General features: G+C 44.2%; 1 protein-coding gene across 1 annotated transcript in view; it reads left to right on the top strand.

Annotated features, from left to right (window-relative positions):
* The window catches only part of PDIA5 (protein disulfide isomerase family A member 5), a 239,603-nt gene that overhangs the window by 54,985 nt on the left and 162,286 nt on the right, over positions 1-22,332 (top strand). The window contains exon 3 of the mRNA XM_063288786.1: positions 3,447-3,534. Coding sequence (XP_063144856.1) covers positions 3,447-3,534 — 88 coding nt within the window. The remainder of the gene's footprint in view (positions 1-3,446; positions 3,535-22,332) is intronic.

Raw genomic sequence — 22,332 nt, 5'->3', positions numbered from 1 at the left:
TGCCCCAAGACGAAGAGCCCGCCCCAGACACCATTGGGACGGTCCTATCCGCCTCGCAACTGGGGATGGCCGTGACCACCCGAAGCGGCGCACGGAGGCAGCTCGACGCTACGGCGCAGCCGACGGCGGGACAACCGGCGACGGAAAGAAGGCAACCGCAAATACCAGGGGGAATGCGCACGGACCTCGCCGCCGCCCTCAAAACCGACCCCTGGTTCCTGGCAAACCCCGACAAGGTAACGATGGCGCAAGACCTAGCATGGGGGGAAGGCAGAATCTACGTCCCGGACTCGCAACGCCAGGCGATCTTGCATAGGTCACACGACGCCAAGCAAGCGGGACACTTTGGGTTCCTCAAGACCCTACACCTAACACGGCGGCAATTCTGGTGGCCCGCGCTCAGGCGAGACGTAAAAACCTACGTGGCGTCCTGCCCAACGTGCGCTCGGGCCAAACGGGCACCAGGCAAACCCGCGGGGCTATTGCAACGGGTGGCAGAACCCTCCCGCCCATGGGAGGAAATCTCTATGGATTTTATAGTGGACCTCCCACCCAGCCAGAAGAAAACGGCCATTTGGGTGGTGAAGGACTACTTCTCAAAGCAGGCCCACTTCATCCCCTGCACGTCAGTCCCATCCTCACAACAACTAGCCAAACTCTTCCTCATCCACGTGTACAGGCTACACGGATGTCCCGCACGTGTGGTGACCGACAGGGGCACACAGTTCACCTCCAAATTCTGGCGGGCCTTCTTGAAGCTGACGGGGACCCAACAGGCCCTGTCTACGGCTTGGCATCCGCAGACGGACGGAGCCACTGAGGTTCTTAATGCCACCTTAGAGCAATTTATACGATCCTATACGAACTACCACCAGGACGACTGGGCTGAACTGCTCCCGTTCGCCGAAGTCGCATACAACAACGCCGTCCACACGAGCACGGGAAAAACCCCGTTCGAAGTAGTCTCGGGGCGCGACTTCGTCCCCATACCGGAGCTACCTCAACCCCCGGAACCCCAGGTGGACGCCAGCGACTGGGGACGGAAGATCGCGGAAGCATGGCCAGTAATCACGGCGGCGCTGAAGGAGGCACAGGCTGCTTACAAAGAGCAGGCCGACAAGCACCGGCGCCAACAACCGACGTTCCAGGCGGGGGACATGGCCTATCTCTCCACCAAGTTCCTAAAGTCAACCCAACCCTCGAAAAAACTGGGGCCTAAGTACATCGGGCCGTTCCGAGTCACGCAAATAGTGAACCCGGTAGCAATACGCCTGGACCTGCCACACAACCTCCGGAGGCTCCACCCGGTGTTCCACACCAGCCTCCTAAAACCGGCAACCACCTCCCGATGGCACCCAAGCACGCCTCAGCCCGCACCGCTTATGATCGACGGGCAACACCACTTCGAGATAAGGGACATCCTCGACTCACGCAAGCAACGAGGAACCCTACACTATCTGGTCAGGTGGAAACACTTCCCCCACCCGGAATGGGTGGCGGCGCACAACGTTAAAGCGCCTGACCTGACCAGAGCATTCCACCGGGCATACCCCGACAAACCGCAATCAAGGTCAGCAAAACCAACCCCCCCCCCCGCAGGCCTCCCCCCGCCTCCCGTGCCCCAAGGGAAGGGGCCCCCCCCAAGCCCGCGACTTGGGTGGACCTTCCCCCCCCCGGGACTCACTCCCCCCGCCCCGGGCCCACGGGGTGGTGACAAACGATCGCCAGCACCCTCCCCCCGCCCCCTGGCCGCGGGGGAGTGGCAAGCAAGTCAACAGGGCAACCTGGGGGCAACGCCCAGGAGACACAACAAAGGCGACGCACTCCAAATAAGCAAAAAAGGGCCCTACCTGGAGCTGAGCAGCACCCGACCAGCCACGCCTCTCGCCTCGCCGAACTGAGCCAAACAAACAGGGTGTGGTTGGAGCATGCGCACGCCAGGTCAGAACCCGAGCATGCGCACCATGGACACACCCTGGGAAGGCACGTGGTAGAGGGAGGAGCAAAGGGAGGGGCGACAACTACTCCGGCGGGAACTTTGAAAAAAAAAAAAAAAAAAAAATGGCGTTTTGACAGCTCCATGGGGGAAACCCAGAAACCCGGGGGAGAACACTATTCGGAAAGGGGGCAGTATGTCATGAGTGCCGTTGAGCTAAAGTAATCAGCGCAATGGCACTCATGACAATGACAAGGAAATAGGTGAAGGGGTACAAGTTAAGTAGCCATCAACCCACAACGACTAACGGCTAACAAACAATAGATAAACGGATCACGGAGCCACCCAAGCCATCAGCAGCAATACCACGGGGATCGCCCAGCTGAAAGCAATCAGCAGAAGAATGAAAACCTGAGGATGGGCGATCCTAGAAACCCTCAACCAATGGCAGGGCAACGCATGGGACAAAGGGGGGTGACGTGACCGAGAGCGAGGGGGCGCTGACCGGCGCGGGGTATTTAAACCCCGCACCGGCGCGCTCCTGTCACTCTCAGCTTTTTCTAACAACGTTGTACCTATCCTGAAATAAACCAGAGCCTGCTTTGCAACCCAGTGTCTGAACGTTATTCAGAGGTAGGCAGCGCATGACACCAACTTTAGCCAGAGGGTCTCACATCTGGTTATCTGTGGAGCAGAGCCTCTAAGAGCCCTTAATGACTCATGGATTACAATAACTACCTCTCCACCCAGATTTCAGCTGATGTAAAACCTGAAATCCAGATGGGCATATTCCTGAGAGGGAAAATCTCCTCATCTTGGAGAATAAAGCTATCAATGGCTAACAATTGTTAATGGATATTGCCACCAGTATCAGAGACAATAGGCATTTCAGTGCTAGTTATGATGGAGCATATCTAACTAGTGGTGTTCTCATAAATATCACATTGGGCCATTGTGGGAACAGTATGCTGGGTGGCATAGGCCTTTTGGTATGATACAGTGCAGCTGTTTTACATCTTTACAGACAAGGTAACAAAATGAATCGACGATGGGGAAAAGTATGAACAGTAAATAAGCCTTTACAGTTCTTCAGTGTAAACAAGGTATCAGAAACTTGGATCTGTCAAAATATACAGGAAGGATTGAAAGAACCACACGATTAGTTCCATGCACTAAGAGATGCTTGGGGCTTGTAGTTTGTCCACAGAAACTTTGTCGAGAGGCAAGGTACTTTTGAAACTGAGATGACTTCAGGAATAATTTGGGATATGAAAGAGTCTTCTGTTCAGAAAGGCAGGAAAGAAGTCTCACTGAGCCTGTTCAAATGTTTCAGATCCAAGCTGTAGCAAAAGGTTATGGGTGATGTTCATACTGTATTTGGCAAATATTAGCTTCTTGTGCTTTCTAAAACGCCCAGTTAAAAGACAAAATGTCTTAAGGAAGAGTTCTGCCAAGTTGTGTCTAGATGTTTATGAATTGTAAAGTAAATGTATTCCTTTCTCTCTCCCAGCGGTAGCTGCTGACAGTTCGCTCAGGTTATTATCTGATGTAGCCCAAGCTGTGAAAGGCCGTGGTACTATAACATGGATAGATTGCGGGTATGTAATATAATGCCTTTCATTTTCCCACCTACTGAAAACAGTTATGTCTAACTAAAGTTTTGATATTGTTATGTGAATTCTCCAGACTTACCCACTAGTCTTTGCCAATTGTATTCAGCATCACCTGCAGGGATGTCGAAATCTGTATTGTGGATCTCAAAAAAGACGAAGTGACAAAAGGAGCTTGTATCAGCATGCCATATCCACCATCTTGCCTTTTTAACCTCTACACACACACACACCCATGCCCTGATTATATTTGCATGTGGATTGCTAACATGGAAGAACGTAAGAGCCATTTTGGATCAGATCAAGTGGCCAATCAGATACCTATGAGAAGAAATTCAGTGTAGCTTCAAGTTGCAATAAAGATTATTATCATCCATGTTCTGTGTCTGAGATACTTTAGCTGTTCTGAACCTAGCAATCTAATTAGCCATGTGAAGTTGTGGGATTGGGATTTACTGCTTATTTTATTTATTTTCTATCCTGCCTTTATTATTTTTTCTTTTATAAATAACTCAAGGTGGCGAACATACCTCATACTCCTTCCTCCTCTTATTTTCCCCACAACAACCCTGTGAGGTGAGTTGGACTGAGAGAGCGTGACTGGCCCAAGGTCACCCAGATGGCTTTCATGCCTAAGGAAGGACTAGAACTCACAGACACCTGTTTTCTAGCCGATTGCCTTAACCACTAGATCAGGGGTGTCCAACCCGCGGCCCTGAACAGCTAGTAATGTGGCCCCAAGACATTATTTTGCAATTTTTTTTGTGACTCATACCTTGCGATTGGCCTGGCAGGTGACAGCAGCCAAGGGGAGGTGCGGGGTAGGGCATGCGCGGCGGAGGGCAGATTTGGACGTCAAAGAAAGAGGAGGCCATGGAAGGGTGGCAGGTGCACTGCAAGCCACAAGGTGGAGAAGCGAGTCACCGATTGGCCAGCCCTGGATTGCCGCTGGGGCGAGCGTGCCATCAGGCATTTGCAGCAACAGGCAAGAAGCACGAGGTGGGCTGCTTTCTTTTCCTGGTGGGGCTGGCAAGGCTTAGCCTATAAACCTCTGCACTGGGAAGCCAGGGCGGGGGGCTGCCTGCCCAGCCCTGTCCTCCCAAAGAAGGGATTTGGGAGATGCAGCGCTGGAGGTCTCCAGGGAGGGCAGAAGAAGGAATTTAGGGCCGATCCCTTTCGGCTAGAAAGGGATCAGCCCTCCTTTCCTCCCCTCCAGGGCTACCTGCACTGCAGCTGTCCGGTGAGGCGAGGCTGGGGAGGGGTCCCCACATGGGGAAGCCAGGGCTGGGGGCTGCCTGTCCAGCCCTTTCCTCCCAAAGGAGGGGTTTGGGAGACGCGGCGCTGGAGGTCTTTTTGGGGGAGAAAGTGTGAAAGTGTGCATATCAAAAGTAGAAAAATGGGGAACTAAGCCACATTGCACTTGACAAATTTAGCTCCTTTATGTCCCTGACATCTCGTTTGGTGCTAGAAAACAACTTTTGCTGGATCTTTAGCAGTCCAAATCAAGTTTCAAGGGGACCCAATGATGTCAGTACTATGGGTCTGATGTTGAAGAAGGACAATTACACAATAAACATTTATCTGGGAGCAGCTGAAGTCTACATTAATAGCAATAGTCTCTGTTTCCTTCAGTTCTCTTCCTCTTTTCCTCTACATTTCTCACCAGGCCTAACCAATTAATAGCTAAATAATTTATGATTTGGTTGCAACTAATAAATCCAAGGGCCCCTGGACTATGTCCATGGATCTCCAAAATAAAATAGGACATTGATTTTCTTTTTTAAAATATTCTTAAGAGGGAAAAATGCCCCAGAATTCATGAAACTAGCAAATCTCACATTTTGTATTCTGATAAGGGGTTTTTTGAGATCTACCATGGCAGCAGTGAAATATAAATTTACTCCAACACTTTTTTGCTCAGATGATGGTGTTTCAGCTACAACTCGTTTGGATTACTGCAGTGTGCTCTACAGGGGGCTGCCCTTAAGGACCACCCACAAGTTACATCTGGTCCAGAATGCAGTTGTGCATGTAGTGTTGGGCGCCCCTAAGTTCACCCATTTTACACTCTTATTTGATTATTAAACTTCGCTTTGTTTATTTGCCTACCTAACAATTTACGATGGGCTTGTTATTTCTTAAAAAATATATTTATTATTTATATTTATTCCTAAATAAATTTATTCCAGCATGGCTTCGTCGTCGTTTGAACAGAAAACAGAACCCAAAAAAGAAAAATAAGAAAAATCATGGATGAAGGAAGAGTATTCAGTGAAAAATGGACAGATGAGTACTTTTTTGTTGAGACAAATACTAAGGCACTATGCTTAATGCGTCAGTTTTCAAAGACTATAATTTGAAAGGGCATTATATGAAAAAACATGCTGCCAAATTCAATGTGTATCAAGGAATTTGTCATAAAGGTAAATTAGCAGAACTGAAAGGAAGTCTGTCATCTCAACAATGTTCTTTTTAAAAGAACCACAACTCAAAAGCACTCTATTATAAAAGCTAGTTATTTGGTAGCAAATCTAATTGCAAAAAATTCAAAACCATTTACTGATGGTGAGTTTATTAAGCAATGTATGGAAATCGTGGCAGATATAATTTGTCCTGATAAAAAAAGTGATTTTTCTAAAATAAAGTTTGCCTCACCAGACTATAGCCAGGCCAACTGAAGAAATAGGAAAATCTATCAAAAGAGGTTTGAAGAGTAAAACTGTTAATTTCAAATTTTATGCTTTGGCAATGGATGAAAGTACTGATGCTACAGATACAGCTCAACTTGCCATTTTTATTAGAGGTATTGATAACGGATATAATGTCACCGAAGAAACAGCTTCTTTGGTGCCATTAAAAGACACAACTAAATCTCTTGATTTGTACGAAGCAGTAAAAATGACATTAAAGTGATTTTCTTTAACCACTGTCAACATGTTTTGTATATCTACTGATGGCGCCCCGGCGATGGTTGGTAAAAGTGAGGGACTTACAAAATTGATAGAAGACGATGCAAGTGCCAACGGCAACTCACGTTTGATGAAGTATCACTGCATTCTACATCAAGAAAATTTATGCGTGAAAGCTTTAAAAATGGATAATGTCATGCAAATTGTCATCAAAGCAGTGAATTTCATAAGGGCCAAGGGATTGAATCATCACCAATTCCAGGAGTTCCTTAAAAGTATGGATGCTGATTATGGGGACATCTTCTAGTTTTCTGAAGTACGGTGGCTAAGTCAGGGTAAAATGCTGAAAAGATTTTATGATCTGTGAAATGAAATCAAGTCGTTTATGGAATGAGAAAATTTGTGCCAGAACTTGAAGATGAAAAATGGCTCACAGATTTAGCATTTTTGGTGGATGTGACTGCTCATTTAAATGAGTTAAACGTGCATCTTCAAGGTGAAATCCAACTTATCACTGCAGTATTTCAAACCATAACAGCATTTGAAATGAAACTTAAAGTATGGCAAGCTCAAGTTATGGAAAATAAATGTATACATTTTAATACGTTGGCTAAACACAGTCCTGAGAACAGCGAGAAATATGCAGCCTTGCTTTTCGGTTTGATACAGGAATTTGAGAACAGGTTTCAAGATTTCTGGAAAAATCATCAATATTTTGGTATATTTTTGACTCCATTTTCAGTCGACATAACTACATTACCTCTGAATTTTCAAATGGAATACATAGAGTTGCAGTCAGACATTCAACTCAAAAATTTGATCATGTCTCTCTACTGGATTTTTATAAGACCTATCTTCCCAGAGAAAAATATCCCTCTCTTCACAATCACACCTTATTCGTGACATTGCTTTTTGGCAGCACGTAGATTTGTGAGCAACTATTTTCAAGGATGAAGCACACAAAGAGGAAAATTAGAATTAAAATTTCTGACGAGCACCTTGAGAACTCACTGAGAATTGTAACCACTTTCATCGAACCAGGCGTTGGTGCATTAGTTTCACAGAAATAAAGTCAAATATCCCACTAGTTTTATGTTGCCTTTTTAAAAATTTTAGAATAAAAAATATGAAAAATAAATGAAGCTTTGTTACTTCTATACATTAACGATATTAAATATTTTATGTGTGGCCCAAGACAATTCCTCTTCACTCAGTGTGGCCCAGGGAAGCCAAAAGGTTGGACACCTCTGCACTAGATGCTTGTCTGAGGAGCTTGACTACCTTCTGCTATTAAGTATCTGCATGTGATTGCCGACTGAGACTTTGAAGTGTGCTCCTCGATTTCTATTTCCTCCACCTGGAATCCTGCAAGGCTGTGGTGATGGAAGACCAGTGCTTGGCCTCTCTAATGGAGTGGCTTAGATCAGCAGTGTTAAGGCTCAATCCAGTTAAAGCAGAGGGCAGTTCTTTACATCGCATGAACAGATTTAATCTGTCCAGAGAGATTAAACTTCCTCTGAAGGATCAGGTATATAGCTTGGATATTCTTAAAGCAGGGGTGCAATTTTGGGAGGCCAAGGGCCATACTTAGCCTTTGAATGGTGTGCTGGGGGCTACTGTAAAAATGTTGACAGCCAATACCAAAATTCAGTTTGGTTTGATTTGATTTGATTTAAAGTTAAATAAAATAAATGTTCATGTTAATATTTTTCTTTGTCACTGATTATAATTTGGCAGCAACTTTTGGTTTCATGAAAGGTTTAAGAGGTCCTAGGGATTAAGTTTATGTCTGTGTGTCTTTCAAACCCTTAAATTCATCTATGGAAACTTCATGAATCAATTGTTCCCTAATTTCTGAATCTAGTAGGGCAGCAATCAGAAGATTTTGGTGGAGGGAGGGAGTTTCCAAACGCTGAAAAGCTCTCTGTCCCTGGAATATTCTCCTATGTTGCTAATTTTTCAGTGCCAGCTGAAAACTGTTTTGGTCTCCCAAACAGTGTTATGCATGTTAAGAATTTAAGTATTTAAGTTAGGTTATTTTACTTCTGCTAAGGCCTTTCAACTCTTATCCCTGATGGTGCTTTTAGTTTTGATGTTTGTGTTTTTTTCAGTTCATACGTTAGCTTTTTTATATTTTATTACTCCCTGTGTTAAATTTGTTGCTATGCACTAGAGAAAATCATTTATTTTAGGAGGCATAAAATAAATAAAAATTAACCTTTGTCCAAATGACATTAAATGGGAAGCATTTGGCAGGTTCTGTGTGATCCCTGGTTATTGCGGCATTTGGTGGTTGGTGCTGTTAATCAAATATCATTGCATGCCCTTGAGCAAAATCACTGTCTTATATTTCTGCTTGTAACTTGAGAATCAGACCTTCAGAGGAGATGTGGATGGACCTCAGAAACTACTAATATTCTCCCAAAATAAATTAAGTGGATTGAGTTCGTTTTTGTTGTTGCTGCTTTGCAAGATGTGTCCTAGTGAATAAAAATATCCAAATGGAATAGAGGGAACCCTTTCTCTGTGTGTGTGTATGTATGTAAAAATATAAAAACATTTGGGCTAGAATTGGATTTTGTGGTTTCATATTTGAAGCTATTTCCCAGAACGCTGTTGGATGGAAAGCTCTGTGCTCAAATTTATTCATTTATTTTTTTGTGCATAATTTTCCACAAGATGCACCTCTTAATTCTGCCCAAGTTTATCAAGCCTGTTGCAGACTATAGAAACTTCTGCATTGGCTTTTCCTCTCTCTCTCTCTCTTTCTCTCTCTCTCTCTCTCTCTCTCTGCAAAATTGCTTCATAGAGATTTCTTCCATTGCAAGCTCACCCTGTAACTCCATGGTAGATTACACAGAAGTTTGGGAGAAGGGTATTTTGGTGCAAGCTCGATTTGTTTGACAAATATTTTTTTATAAGAATTTTATTAAGTTTCAAGGAAAGATAAAAGCTACAGAAAAACAAAAAAACTACAAAGGAAAAAAGAGAAAAAACTAAAAAAGCGTGGAAACACAAGAAAAATTTTTTTCCAAGTTACAAAAACAGGTGACTTCCAACTTCTAACAGCAAGGATATACAAAAATTTCCATAATCCCTTTGTTGTTTATTCGTTTAGTCGCTTCCGACTCTTCGTGACTTCATGGACCAGCCCACGCCAGAGCTTCCTGTCGGTCGTCAACATCCCCAGCTCCCCCAGGGACGAGTCCGTCACCTCTAGAATATCATCCATCCATCTTGCCCTTGGTCGGCCCCTCTTCCTTTTGCCCTCCACTCTCCCTAGCATCAGCATCTTCTCCAGGGTGTCCTGTCTTCTCATGATGTGGCCAAAGTATTTCAGTTTTGCCTTTAATATCATTCCCTCAAGTGAGCAGTCTGGCTTTATTTCCTGGAGGATGGACTGGTTTGATCTTCTTGCAGTCCAAGGCACTCTCAGAATTTTCCTCCAACACCACAGTTCAAAAGCATCGATCTTCCTTCGCTCAGCCTTCCTTATGGTCCAGCTCTCGCAGCCATATGTTACTACAGGGAACACCATTGCTTTAACTATGCGGGCCTTTGTTGTCAGTGTGATGTCTCTGCTCTTAACTATTTTATCGAGATTTGTCATTGCTCTTCTCCCAAGGATTAAGCGTCTTCTGATTTCCTGACTGCAGTCAGCATCTGCAGTAATCTTTGCACCTAGGAATACAAAGTCTTTCACTGCTTCTACATTTTCTCCCTCTATTTGCCAGTTATCAATCAAGCTGGTTGCCATAATCTTGGTTTTTTTGAGGTTTAGCTGCAAGCCAGCTTTTGCACTTTCTTCTTTCACCTTCATCATAAGGCTCCTCAGTTCCTCTTCACTTTCAGCCATCAAAGTGGTATCATCTGCATATCTGAGATTGTTAATGTTTCTTCCAGAGATTTTAACTCCAGCCTTGGATTCCTCAAGACCAGCTTGTCTCATGATGTGTTCTGCATACAAGTTGAATAGGTAGGGTGAGAGTATACAGCCCTGCCGTACTCCTTTCCCAATCTTAAACCAGTCCGTTGTTCCGTGGTCTGTTCTTACTGTTGCTACTTGGTCGTTATACAGATTCTTCAGGAGGCATACAAGATGACTTGGTATCCCCATACCACTAAGAACTTGCCACAATTTGTTATGGTCCACACAGTCAAAGGCTTTAGAATAGTCAATAAAACAGAAATAGATGTTTTTCTGAAACTCCCTGGCTTTTTCCATTATCCAGCGGATATTGGCAATTTGGTCTCTAGTTCCTCTGCCTTTTCTAAACCCAGCCTGTACATCTGGCAATTCTCGCTCCATGAACTGCTGAAGTCTACCTTGCAGGATCTTGAGCATTACCTTACTGGCATGTGAAATGAGTGCCACTGTTCGATAGTTTGAACATTCTTTAGTGTTTCCCTTTTTTGGTATGGGGATATAAGTTGATTTTTTCCAGTCTGATGGCCATTCTTGTGTTTTCCAAATTTGCTGGCATATAGCATGCATTACCTTGACAGCATCATCTTGCAAGATTTTGAACAGTTCAGCTGGGATGCCGTCTTCTCCTGCTGCCTTGTTATTAGCAATGCTTCTTAAGGCCCACTCAACCTCACTCTTCAGGATGTCTGGCTCTAGCTCACTGACCACACCGTCAAAGCTATCCCCGATATTGTTATCCTTCCTATACAGGTCTTCTGTATATTCTTGCCACCTTTTCTTGATCTCTTCTTCTTCTGTTAGGTCCTTGCCATCTTTGTTTTTGATCATACCCATTTTTGCCTGGAATTTACCTCCAATGTTTCTAATTTTCTGGAAGAGGTCTCTTGTCCTTCCTATTCTATTGTCTTCTTCCACTTCCGCGCATTGCTTGTTTAAAAATAATTCCTTATCTCTTCTGGCTAACCTCTGGAATTTTGCATTTAATTGGGCATATCTCCCCCTATCGCTGTTGCCTTTTGCTTTCCTTCTTTCTTGGGCTACTTCTAGTGTCTCAGCAGACAGCCATTTTGCCTTCTTGGTTTTCTCTTTCTTTGGGATGTATTTTGTTGCCGCCTCCTGAACAATGCTGCCAACTTCTGTCCAGAGTTCTTCCGGGACCCTATCTACTAAGTCCAGTCCCTTAAATCTATTCTTCACCTCCACTGCATATTCCTGAGGAATATTCGTGAGCTCATATCTAGCTGATCTGTGGGTCTTCCCTAATCTCTTTAGTCTGATCCTAAATTGTGCAAGAAGAAGTTCATGGTCTGAACTACAGTCAGCTCCAGGCCTAGTTTTTACCGACTGTACAGATGTCCGCCACCTTTGGCTGCAAAGGATGTAATCAATCTGATTTCGGTGTTGTCCATCTGGTGAAGTCCATGTGTAAAGCCGTCTCTTAGGTTGTTGGAAGAGAGTGTTTGTTATGCAGAGTGAATTGTCTTGGCAAAATTCTATCAGCCTATGTCCTGCTTCGTTTTGTTCTCCCAGGCCATGCTTACCTGTAATTCGAGGTGTCATTTGACTGCCCACCTTAGCATTCCAGTCTCCTGTGATGAAAATAACATCTCTTTTAGGCGTGTTGTCCAGTAGGTGCTGCAGATCCTCATAGAACTGCTCTACTTCAGCTTCTTCAGCATTTGTTGTTGGGGCGTATATTTGGATCACTGTGATGTTAGATGGCTTGCCCTGAATTCGAATTGAGATCATTCTGTCGTTTTTGGGGTTGTATCCAAGCACTGCTTTAGCCACTTTACTATTAATTATGAAGGCTACTCCATTTCTTCTGTGGTCCTCTTGTCCACAGTAGTAGATCTGGTGGTCATTTGATGTGAAGTGGCCCATTCCAGTCCATTTCAGTTCACTGACGCCCAGAATGTCTATCTTTAATCTTGACATCTCACCAATAACTACATCCAATTTGCCCTGGCTCATAGATCTTACATTCCAGGTTCCAATGGTGTGTTGATCCTTAGAACATCGGATTCGCCGTTCACCACCAGCACCGTCGGCCGCTAACCGTCCTTTCGGCTTTGAGCTAGCTGCGTCATCACGACTGGGGCTAGTTGAGCTCATCCTCTGTTCCTCCCCAGTAGCATTTTGACCATCTTCCGACCTGGGGGTCTCATCTTCCGATGGTATACCGACATATCTCTGGTTGTACTGATCCATTTAGTTTTCACGGCAAGAATACTGGGGTGGGTTGCCATTACCTTCCCCAGGGATCGCATTTAGTCTGACCTCTCTGTCATGACCTTCCCGTCTTGGGTGGCCCTTCACGGTTTAGCTCATGGCATCATTGAGGTGCTCAAGCTCCAGCACCACGACAAGGTAACGATCCTTTGCGGAGCCATAATCCCTTACTCTATATTAAACCAAAATCACATTATTTCTATAAATCATTCCATTGGCACATTGTAAAAATCACTAAATACAGTTACTCCCTCCCCTTTTATTAAAAGAAAGAAAAAGAAAAATTTATATACACCTCCTAATCAACTCCCCCCCCAACCACAACATTTATTTAATTATTTCCTTCCTACTACTATTCTATACATTTCTGTCGACTATAATAAAGATCAAACTAAAAAATATATACATTGTCTGCCATTGTACTTGATAATACAAACAGTTTTAATCATCTTAATCCTATTAAACCCAAAACCATTCAAATAGACATTTATTATTTTTTTATTATGCCTTACTCTTAATTCAAATCATTAAATATAAATGATATCAGCCAAACCCTAAAAGCAATCCAGATAAATATTCTTAAACCCTTATCCCACTTCAAAATAAACCAGAAGGTTTACATATCCCCACAAAGTGCACAGAGCTGTTTTCTTAAAAAAAATCAAACAGCCCAACTGCCCCCTTCAAAGACTCCAACTTCTCTTCAGGAGACCTCCCATACATAATAACCCCTTCTTTTCCATGGCGTTCTACCAGAAAATCAATTTCACTTGTGGCTTGCAACTTGCTCTCCCCCTTAAATTTCTCCAACTCAACTATCAGATCTTCATCCAGCATTTCAACAGAAATCCCAATCTCACTCTTAGAAGAAACATTTCTGTCACTGTTAAATTCCTTAGTTTCATCCACGATATCCCCAACCAGATGACACATTTTAGACCTCATATTTTCCACAATGTCCTGAATGCCTTGCATGAAAACTTGGTAGGAATCAGAGGAATCTGTTTAAAATCTTGGTGGAAGTCAGAGAAAGGCTGTTTAAAATCCTCCCTGTCTCATGCAGTAGATTATGGCGACCCCTAGGAGCTTAACCAGAGAAAGTCTAAGATATGAAAGAATTCCGAAATGTGTTTACACAAGTGAAAGTGAGATATGCAGACAATTCCCCAGGGAAAGTAGAAGCAGAAAACTGAAGGTTCAAAACAGCCAATTCAGTGTGTAGGAAAATGCTAATATCTTCAAATTTAGTACAAAAATAATAACAATGTGACAATTATTTACTCTCAATCCTCAATATTTGGAGGGAAAACAAAGTCCAAAACTTAAAAAGATTTTTTTTTAAAACATCCCAAAAATAATGATAAGGACCAAGAGACCCCGCTTCTCCTTGCTGTAGAAAGCCTCTCTTAGGGTACACGTAGTTAAAAGAAATATAAATTGGGTGTTTTAGAAATGGGGTGGCTGGTCTTAGTGTCCCTTTAAGGCTACAGCACAGCTTAGAAACTGATGACGTCCCAGCCTCCCGGCTAGCTCGTACCAGTCAAACGAAAACGCTGTTTGCAATCTTCTGGCTGCAAGCAACTGTCCGGAGGACAAATGGGGTGATTCCAGGTGTTTCCCTTTTTCCAGAAAAACACTCCTGGAGTTCAGGAAAAACCTACCTGAGCCCCAAAAAACTGCCACATTATTAGTTCTGCCCTCTGAGCCCATGGGCACAGCTGTTCAGACTGCCATATCCCCACCAGAAGTCCGATTTGTTTGACAAATATTGACAAGAAACAGTTTGTTTGGCAGCTGTGTTCTCTTCAGCTCATAATGTTTTGGATTTTTTCATATTACAGTATTGAAGATTTCTGAAAGGGAGAACAGCCCTTTTGGAATGTGGGTGTTGGCAAGGCTGGCAAGCATGCTGTGCTGTGGCTCTGCTTTCTACTCTCCCTGCAGTGATGACAGCTTTGCCTTTTATGGAATTGGCCATATTTTGTTTCTTACAGTTAATATTCTACTTCTGTCTTGGGAGAAAACCAATATTGTCCCTGCTATTATCAGATTTCATTATTCCATTCTCTCTCTGTTGATCCTAGCATTCTTCAAAGATATATTATATTCCTACTGCTTATTTATTGTTAATAAATAATAATAAGCAGTGATGAATTTTGCTTCTACTTTTACACTGTGTGTTTTTTGGAATTTTTCTGTAAATTTCTCATCCTGCATTTTCCACAGTAGGGCGATCCCTCCACTGTTCCTTTCTTAAATTAAGTGTAGCCAGTGCAGGGCTGCTCAGCTAGGTGGCAATGCTTAACTGACTTTGACTAATCTCAAAAAGTGAAGTGGGGTTAGACCTGGCTGGGAGAAAACCAGGAAACCAGGCAGTAAGCTGTACTGGGAAGTTAAAAAAATATCTCAGAAGATGGCAGTGGCGAACCTTTTCTATATTGTCAAAAAAAGCTACAGCGGGGCAGCCCTGAAGTCACTAGGAGTCTATTTCAGTTCTGCAGAGCCTTTAATGCATGACCAACAACATGAGTCTTATCCACACAGGCCACATTTCCATCATTGTTTCCTCCAGAATGTTTTCGGCTGTGGCAACAAAAGAACTGGGACAGAAAGCTTGGTGAACTATACTCCAGGTTTTTTTTAAATTCTTTTATCCTGCCTTTATTATTTTTATAAATAACTCAAGGCAGAGAACATACCTAATACTCCTTCCTCCTCCTATTTTCCCCACACAACAACCCTGTAAGGTGGGTTGGGCTGAGAGAGCCCAAAGTCACCCAGATGCCTTTCATACCTAAGGCGGGACTAGAACTCACAGTCTCCTGGTTTGTAGCCTGGTGCCTTATCCACTAGACCAAACTTGCGCTCCAGTTATATATTTGCTGCAACACAATACACATAAACACGTTCAAGAAGTAATAGAAGCAATAGCTATAAGCAGATTTTTGTTTTTTCTATTTTCAACAAAAATATTTTATGGCAAATGCTATGTTATTTCTGTTAAAGCCTTTTTGCTGAATAAGCAATTAGAAACTTAAAGGCTTGTCATAATATCCTTGATCTGGAGAAAATGGCACAGGCAAATAGAAAGCACTGTAACTTGACTGCTGAACCAACAATTGCTTCTGTCACAAAGAAAATGAGGTTATCTCATCCTGGAAACTCTGCATGATAAGCTCTTTCTCGAATGACTTTTTGGTGATTGTATGAATAGGTCTCTCCAGATCACTTGAGATTTGATTGGTAAGAATACTGAGATTGTGGCTAATTTTATTTATTTTTTGCACCTATGACATCACAAGATGGCACCTAACCCCTGAAAAGACACCAATTTTTCTTCAGTAGGGAATAGTTCTACTTATAAAAGAATACAGGTGGTCCTCACTTAATGACCACTCATTCAAACTTACAATGACACTTGAGTGGTATTTATGACTGGTCCTCGTACTTAAATTGATTGCAGCATCCTGAGTCACGTGATCCCAATCCAGGCGACTGGCCCACAATTACAACATTGCAGCATCTCGCAGTCATGTGATTGCCATTTGCAACCTTCATTGCCGGCTTCTAACAAGCAAAATGGGAAGTCAGCAGGAGATCGCAAATGGTGACCACATGACATCGTGCTTAACAGCACGGGATTTGTGTAACTCGAATTGCTGGGACTGCATGCTGTGCTTTACGACCACGTCACTTAGCAGTGGAAATTCTAGTCCTAATTACCATTGTTAAGTGAGGACTCCCTGTAGCAAAATTTCACGTTGAAAGCCCTCTGTATTTTTGGGTTGATTAATTATTTGATTAATTATGTGCTATCAAGAATAGACAAGTCAGTGTCTATTCTTAGTGATCACATAAATAGATTTTCTCCATAACAATTCATCTCTATCCTGGTGCTTCGCTTGTTCCAACAGTACACCCATCACCACTGTTACTGATTTCATCCATCTTGCTTCTGGTTGTCCTCTTCTTCTTCCACCTTCCAACTTTTCCTTCCACCTTTCCCAGCATTAGACCATTCTCTAGAGTGCTAGGCCTTTGCATAATCTGCCCAAAGTAGGATAATTTGAGCCTGGTCATTTGTGCCTCAAGTGAGAATTCTGGGTTGATTTGTTCAGTGATTCACTGGTTTCTTTTCTTGGCTGTCCACAGTATTCTCAGGAGTTTTCTCCAACATCAAATGTCAAAACTCTTTATGTCCTGCTTCTCCAGTTTTCGCTTCCATAAAGTCACAGGGAATACCATTGCCATTTATGGGTTAAGGTAAAGGTAAAGGTTTCCCTTGACATTAAGTCCAGTCGTGTCTGACTCTAGGGGGTGGTGCTCATCTCTGTTTCAAAGCCGAAGAGCCGGCGTTTGTCCGTAGACACTTCCGTGGTCATGTGGCCGGCATGACTAAACGGACACTGTTACCTGCCCGCCGAAGCGATGCCTATTAATCTACTCACATTTGCATGTTTTCGAACTGCTAGGTTGGCAGGAGCTGGGACTAGCAACAGGAGCTTACCCCGTCACGCGGATTCAAACTGCCGACCTTCCGATCGGCAAGCTCAGCAGCTCAGCGGTTTAACCCGCGGTGCCACCACGTCCCACATCTCTAAAATAATGCTGGAAGAAGTAAAGAGAAGAGCAACCAAAATTATGGGCTGGAATAACTCTATGTGTGGGATTGTTTTATTTTACAAAAGAGTGAGTAAGCCTATACAGGCTTCTGAAATTATGTATAATGTGGGGAAAATGGACAGGAAGAAAGACTAGTAAACTCAACCATGGGTAGGCACGCTCCAGGTCCCTACCCTTAAACATTGCCATCTTGTGGGTCTTCAGAAGCATACCTTTTCTGTTGCAGTCCCTGACCTATAAAAAACGCCCTCCCCCCTGAGATCTGACAGGCCCCATCTTTCTGTCCTTCTGGACAGCACTCAAGACCTGGCTCTTCCCCCAGGCACTGGGATGGGGTGAGATGAGAATGTGGGTTGCATCAGGGAAGTGTGTTGTGGCACCAGGTTTTTCGGTTTCTAATTTATTGTTGCTGGTTTTACATTGTTTTATTGGTTGTAAGCTTCCCAGAGTTGGTTTTAAGATGGGCAGCTATACAAATGTTTTAAATAAATAAAATAAATAAGCCACAGTCAACCACGTAATGTTGGAACTGTTCTACAAAGTACATTGGTGTTGGGCAGCTTATAAATTCAAATTTAGTCCCCCTTGGGGGAGATGGGTGGTGATAGAAAAGGAAGGAAGGAAGGAAGGAAGGAAGGAAGGAAGGAAGGAAGGAAGGAAGGAAGGAAGGAAGGAAGGAAGGAAGGAAGGAAGGAAGGAAGGAAGGAAGGAAGGAAGGAAGGAAGGAAGGAAGGAAGGAAGGAAGGAAGGAAGGAAGGAAGGAAGGAAGGAAGGAAGGAAGGAAGGAAGGAAGGAAGGAAGGAAGGAAGGAAGGAAGGAAGGAAGGGATATAAATCAATGCCATGTGCTACCAAAAGGTGTAGTTGTGGTCAGATTAAAAGGGGCATGGACTACTTCCTAGAAGATAAAGTTATCAGTGGCTTCTAATTGCTAACCCTGATCTATACCCATGAACATCTTTTCTGCCTCGCCATCATGGCATGGCCTGAATGCCAAAGGGAAAAAAATGCTGAAAACTCTGGATAAAATAAATGGCAGTTTGCAGTATTTTATTTTACTTGTGTGTGGGGCTGGAGGCCCTTCTTTGGGGTCCAGTGGATGGTCCAGCACTCTGGTACTCTGTTGCAAACTACTCTCAGTAGCAGCATGCCTTTGATTGGCAGCTGTCAAAAGAAAAGGCTTCTGCGCATAAAGAATTACAATGCTTGTATCCTTCTTTTGAAATTCTTGTAAGCATCTGGTTGGCAACTTTGGGAAATAGGAAGTTGGGCAATGTACATCCTTTATTCTGTTATTGTTCTTATGGTTTTTGGAAAGATTTCAAATAGAGTTACAACCTATTTGGGAAGTACCTTTCTATCCCTAAGGAAAGAGATGACCGTTGGAAAAAAAATCCAAACTAACAATTCATGAGCTTGTCTCTACTGCCTTGAGAAATGTTTTGAATGTTATGGATGGCAGACTGTCCAGGTTCCAAAACCCCATGTGTGCAAGACTTTTAATGTCAAGTGCCCAAGGGCACTTAGTGTTGGCTGAGCAATGTGCTCTCGTGCGTAAAAGAAAAGTCAGTGGCCACAGTGGTGCCCATCCTCCCCTTTCACTATGGAGAGATCAGAAGGGTTGTTGCTTCCTCTAGGTTTTGCCATCTGCTTTTGATTTCAAGAAGGCTTTTATGCTTGATAATGAACTTGATCTCTCTGTTTTGGAGATGTTTTAATCGTTTCATAGCAAGTGGTTGTCAGCACTTCTAGAACTGCAGCTAAGAAAAAATAATATAATACAAGCCTCATAAAGTGTAACCAAAGTTACTGGACAGTGATCTGCCTTTTCATCCCTTCCCAAGTTTGGGATATTGGGATTTTAGTTGGTGATACTGGAGTAGCATGGCATTATTAAGTTTATTTGAGGTAAAAGTACCTTTTTTTTTCAGAGAAATATCAAAGCAATGCATTTATTAAAAGTGACCAGTTTTCTCCTTTTCCTTCTCCACACTGCCAGAGGCAAATTTTTGCATAATTAAGACAAAGTAGGTTCCATTAAGAAAGAAAGACCCACAACTGATGTGACAGATATGCTTTCGTTTTATTGCAGTTTCCCCATACTTTAATTAGAAAACTCTTGTCAAGGGAACTGATATAAAATGATTAGCAGGACAGATGTTGGAATTTTAATAACTTATGATGAGATTCAGGATACCTACTGTTTGTTGCTTGTCAGTTTTGAGAGAGATGGGTATATTTTGCTCAAAATTGACAAGATCTTATGCATCAGATTAATAATATGAGCCAAAGGCTAAATATTAGGCCTAGCAGTACAATTACTGTAATCATTTCAGTTCCATAAATTTTCATGCACTTTACTCTGCGTGCCAGAGTATACATATGCAAATAATAAAGGACAACCATGACCTAGATGTACAGTAGTGTTACACTTACTCAAAACTTTTCTTGCATTTTGTATGTTGGAGTAACCTTTTTTAATCTTTTTACTGTTGAACAAAAAGTATTTGCTCTTAGTATAGCCCCAAACTAAGAATTCCTAAATTTGGAATTGGTTATTGTCAGGGCAGCCTCGCCTCGAATAAAACATGGACTCACTTAGAGGGTCTAAGGATTTCCGGCTTTATTGAAACGGAATGCATGCAGAGAAAAAGACGGGAATGCGTGAAGGGTGGCAGGGCATCCTGTTTATACCCCGGCGGCGGACCTTGTCCCCCTCCACCCCCTATTGTCCCCCCAAGCCAGGTCCGGATGGGGGATTAGCGTGGTAATGGGTTCGGTGATGGGTGATTCGGGCGATCTCCGACGATCCTCTTTGTCTTCTTGCCTTCGTCCGGTGCAGGTGCGTCCCCCCGGGGTAATGGGTGGGAGTTCCTCCGATCTGCTGATGGTCTCCAGGTCCGGTCTGAGGTGCCCTTCTATTGTCCTGGTGATTTACTTGTGGGTTTGTGTGCTTAAGGGATGATGTGTGTGTTTAAGGGATTATGGTTTTCCTGATGTGCATGTTCCCCGTTGTGATGCACTTATGCCTTGCAACGGGGAACATGACATGCTGCCCCCCTAAGAGAAGTCTAAGGTGCTGGTTTTTCCGGGTATGCTTTGTGGAAGCTTTTGACCAGCCATTTTGCTGAAACATTTTGCGCTTGGATCCACTCTGGGTGCGGGAAATGCTTCCACTTGACGAGGTACTGTAGGGTGCCCCTTAGCCTCCTGGAGTCTAGTACCTCCTTAATTTCAAAATGTTGCCTGTCTATCATGATGGGTGGGGGCGGGGGGGTCTCATTGTGCCATTTGGAAGGAGTGGCTGGTTTCAGTAGGGCACAGTGGAATACTGGGTGTATGCGCCGCAAATTGTGGGGTAGCTCCAACTTGAAGGTGACCGGGTTGATAATCTCTATGATCTGGAATGGTCCGATGAATTTGGGTGCCAATTTCTTTGATGGTTGTGGGGATTTGATGAACTTAGTGGAGAGGTAGACCCTATCTCCCACTTTGTAGTTCGGTTGCGCCGCCCTGTGGTTGTCTGCAAATTTTTTGTATATGGCTTGCGCGTCTGCCAGAGCCAGCTGGATGACAGGCCAAACCATGGCCAGTTGTGCCGCCCAGTCGTCTGGGGAGCAGGGCGGGGTGTCTGGTTGGGGGCAGTTCCGGGATTGGCACGAAGTCTCTGCCATAGACTATTTTGAATGGGGTGTGACCTGTGCTTTGGTGCACTGCATTGTTGTAGGCTACCTCTGCAAAAGGTAGCAGGTCCACCCAATTGTCCTGTTGATAGTTGATAAATGATCGTAGGAATTGCTCCAGGGTGGAGTTGAGGATCTCCGTAGAGCCATCTGTGTGGGGGGCCAAGCTGTGGACAGTGCCTGCTTGGTGCCAATGAGTTTTAAGAATTCTTTCCAGAACCTGGAAGTAAATTGTGTGCCCCTATCGGTCACCAACGAGAGGGGGCGCCGTGGAGTTTATATATGTGGTTAAGGAATAGGCGTGCCAGCTGCTGTGCGGAGGGAATGGACGCGCAGGGTATGAAGTGTGCCTGCTTGGAAAAGTAGTCTTTTACCACCCAGATGTCCGTTTTTCTTTGGCTGGGTGGTAGGTCTACAATGAAGTCCATGGAAATTTCCTCCCAGGGGCGGGAGGGGCTTGCTACTTGCTGCAGCAGTCCTTGGGGCTTCCTCACCTTTCGTTTTGATGTGGCACATGTGGGGCAGGCAGCGACATATTCTTTAATGTCCTTTCTGAGGGTGGGCCACCAGAATTGTCGCCTGATTAAGTGTAGTGTTTTAACGAAACCAAAGTGTCCGGCTGTCTTGTCATCGTGGGAGCGGTTTAAAACTTCCACTCGCAATGTCTCTGGCACGTACAGGTTTTTTTCTCTCCAGGCTAGACCGTTCGTAAAATGTACATGGTGTTGGTTGGTTTGCAACCATGTATCTGTCTTGAGGGTTTGAACGAGTCTTTGTTGCCAGTTCGGTGACATTGACCTGCGTCTCCCTCCGTTCGCGGGTGTTTGCACTGGGGTGCGTTGGGTTCTTGTCTGGCTGCACGTGACAGCAGGGCAGCCCAGCTGTGTGTTGGTCCACACAGTCCCTACAATGTCTGATGCCTGGCTGGCATCCTGTGGCCGTCGGGAAAGACCATCTACAAGGAAGTTCTTTCTCCCCGGTCTGAAGTTAAACCTGCTGAAGAATTGCGCCCAGCGTACTTGCTTTGGGCTGAGGCGTTTCAGAGTGCTGAGAGCCTCTAGGTTTTTGTGGTCAGTCCAGACCTCGAAGGGGCAGGAGGCCCCTTCCAGGAGGTGCCTCCATGTTTCTAGGGCTGCCTTGACTGTGAACGCCTCCTTTTCCCACACGTGCCATCTCCGTTCCGTTTCGGAGAACTTGCGGGAAAGGTACGCGCAGGGCTTCAGCTGATTGTCAAAATCCCACTGAAGCAGGAGTGCTCCGATGGAGAAGTCGGATGTGTCGACTTGCATGACGAAGGGTCTGGTGGGGTCGGGGTGTCGCAGTACTGGCTCTGCTGTAAAGAGGCTTTTGAGGCGTTCGAAAGCCGTTTGACAATCAGCTGCCCAGTTCAATAGCGCCCCCGGGTTCCATGA

The sequence above is a fragment of the Candoia aspera genome, chromosome 1 (assembly GCF_035149785.1).
Source record: "Candoia aspera isolate rCanAsp1 chromosome 1, rCanAsp1.hap2, whole genome shotgun sequence".
Taxonomy (NCBI): domain Eukaryota; kingdom Metazoa; phylum Chordata; class Lepidosauria; order Squamata; family Boidae; genus Candoia; species Candoia aspera.
The sequence above is the reverse complement of the archived record's forward strand: the minus strand, read 5'-3'. Positions and strand labels throughout refer to the sequence as shown.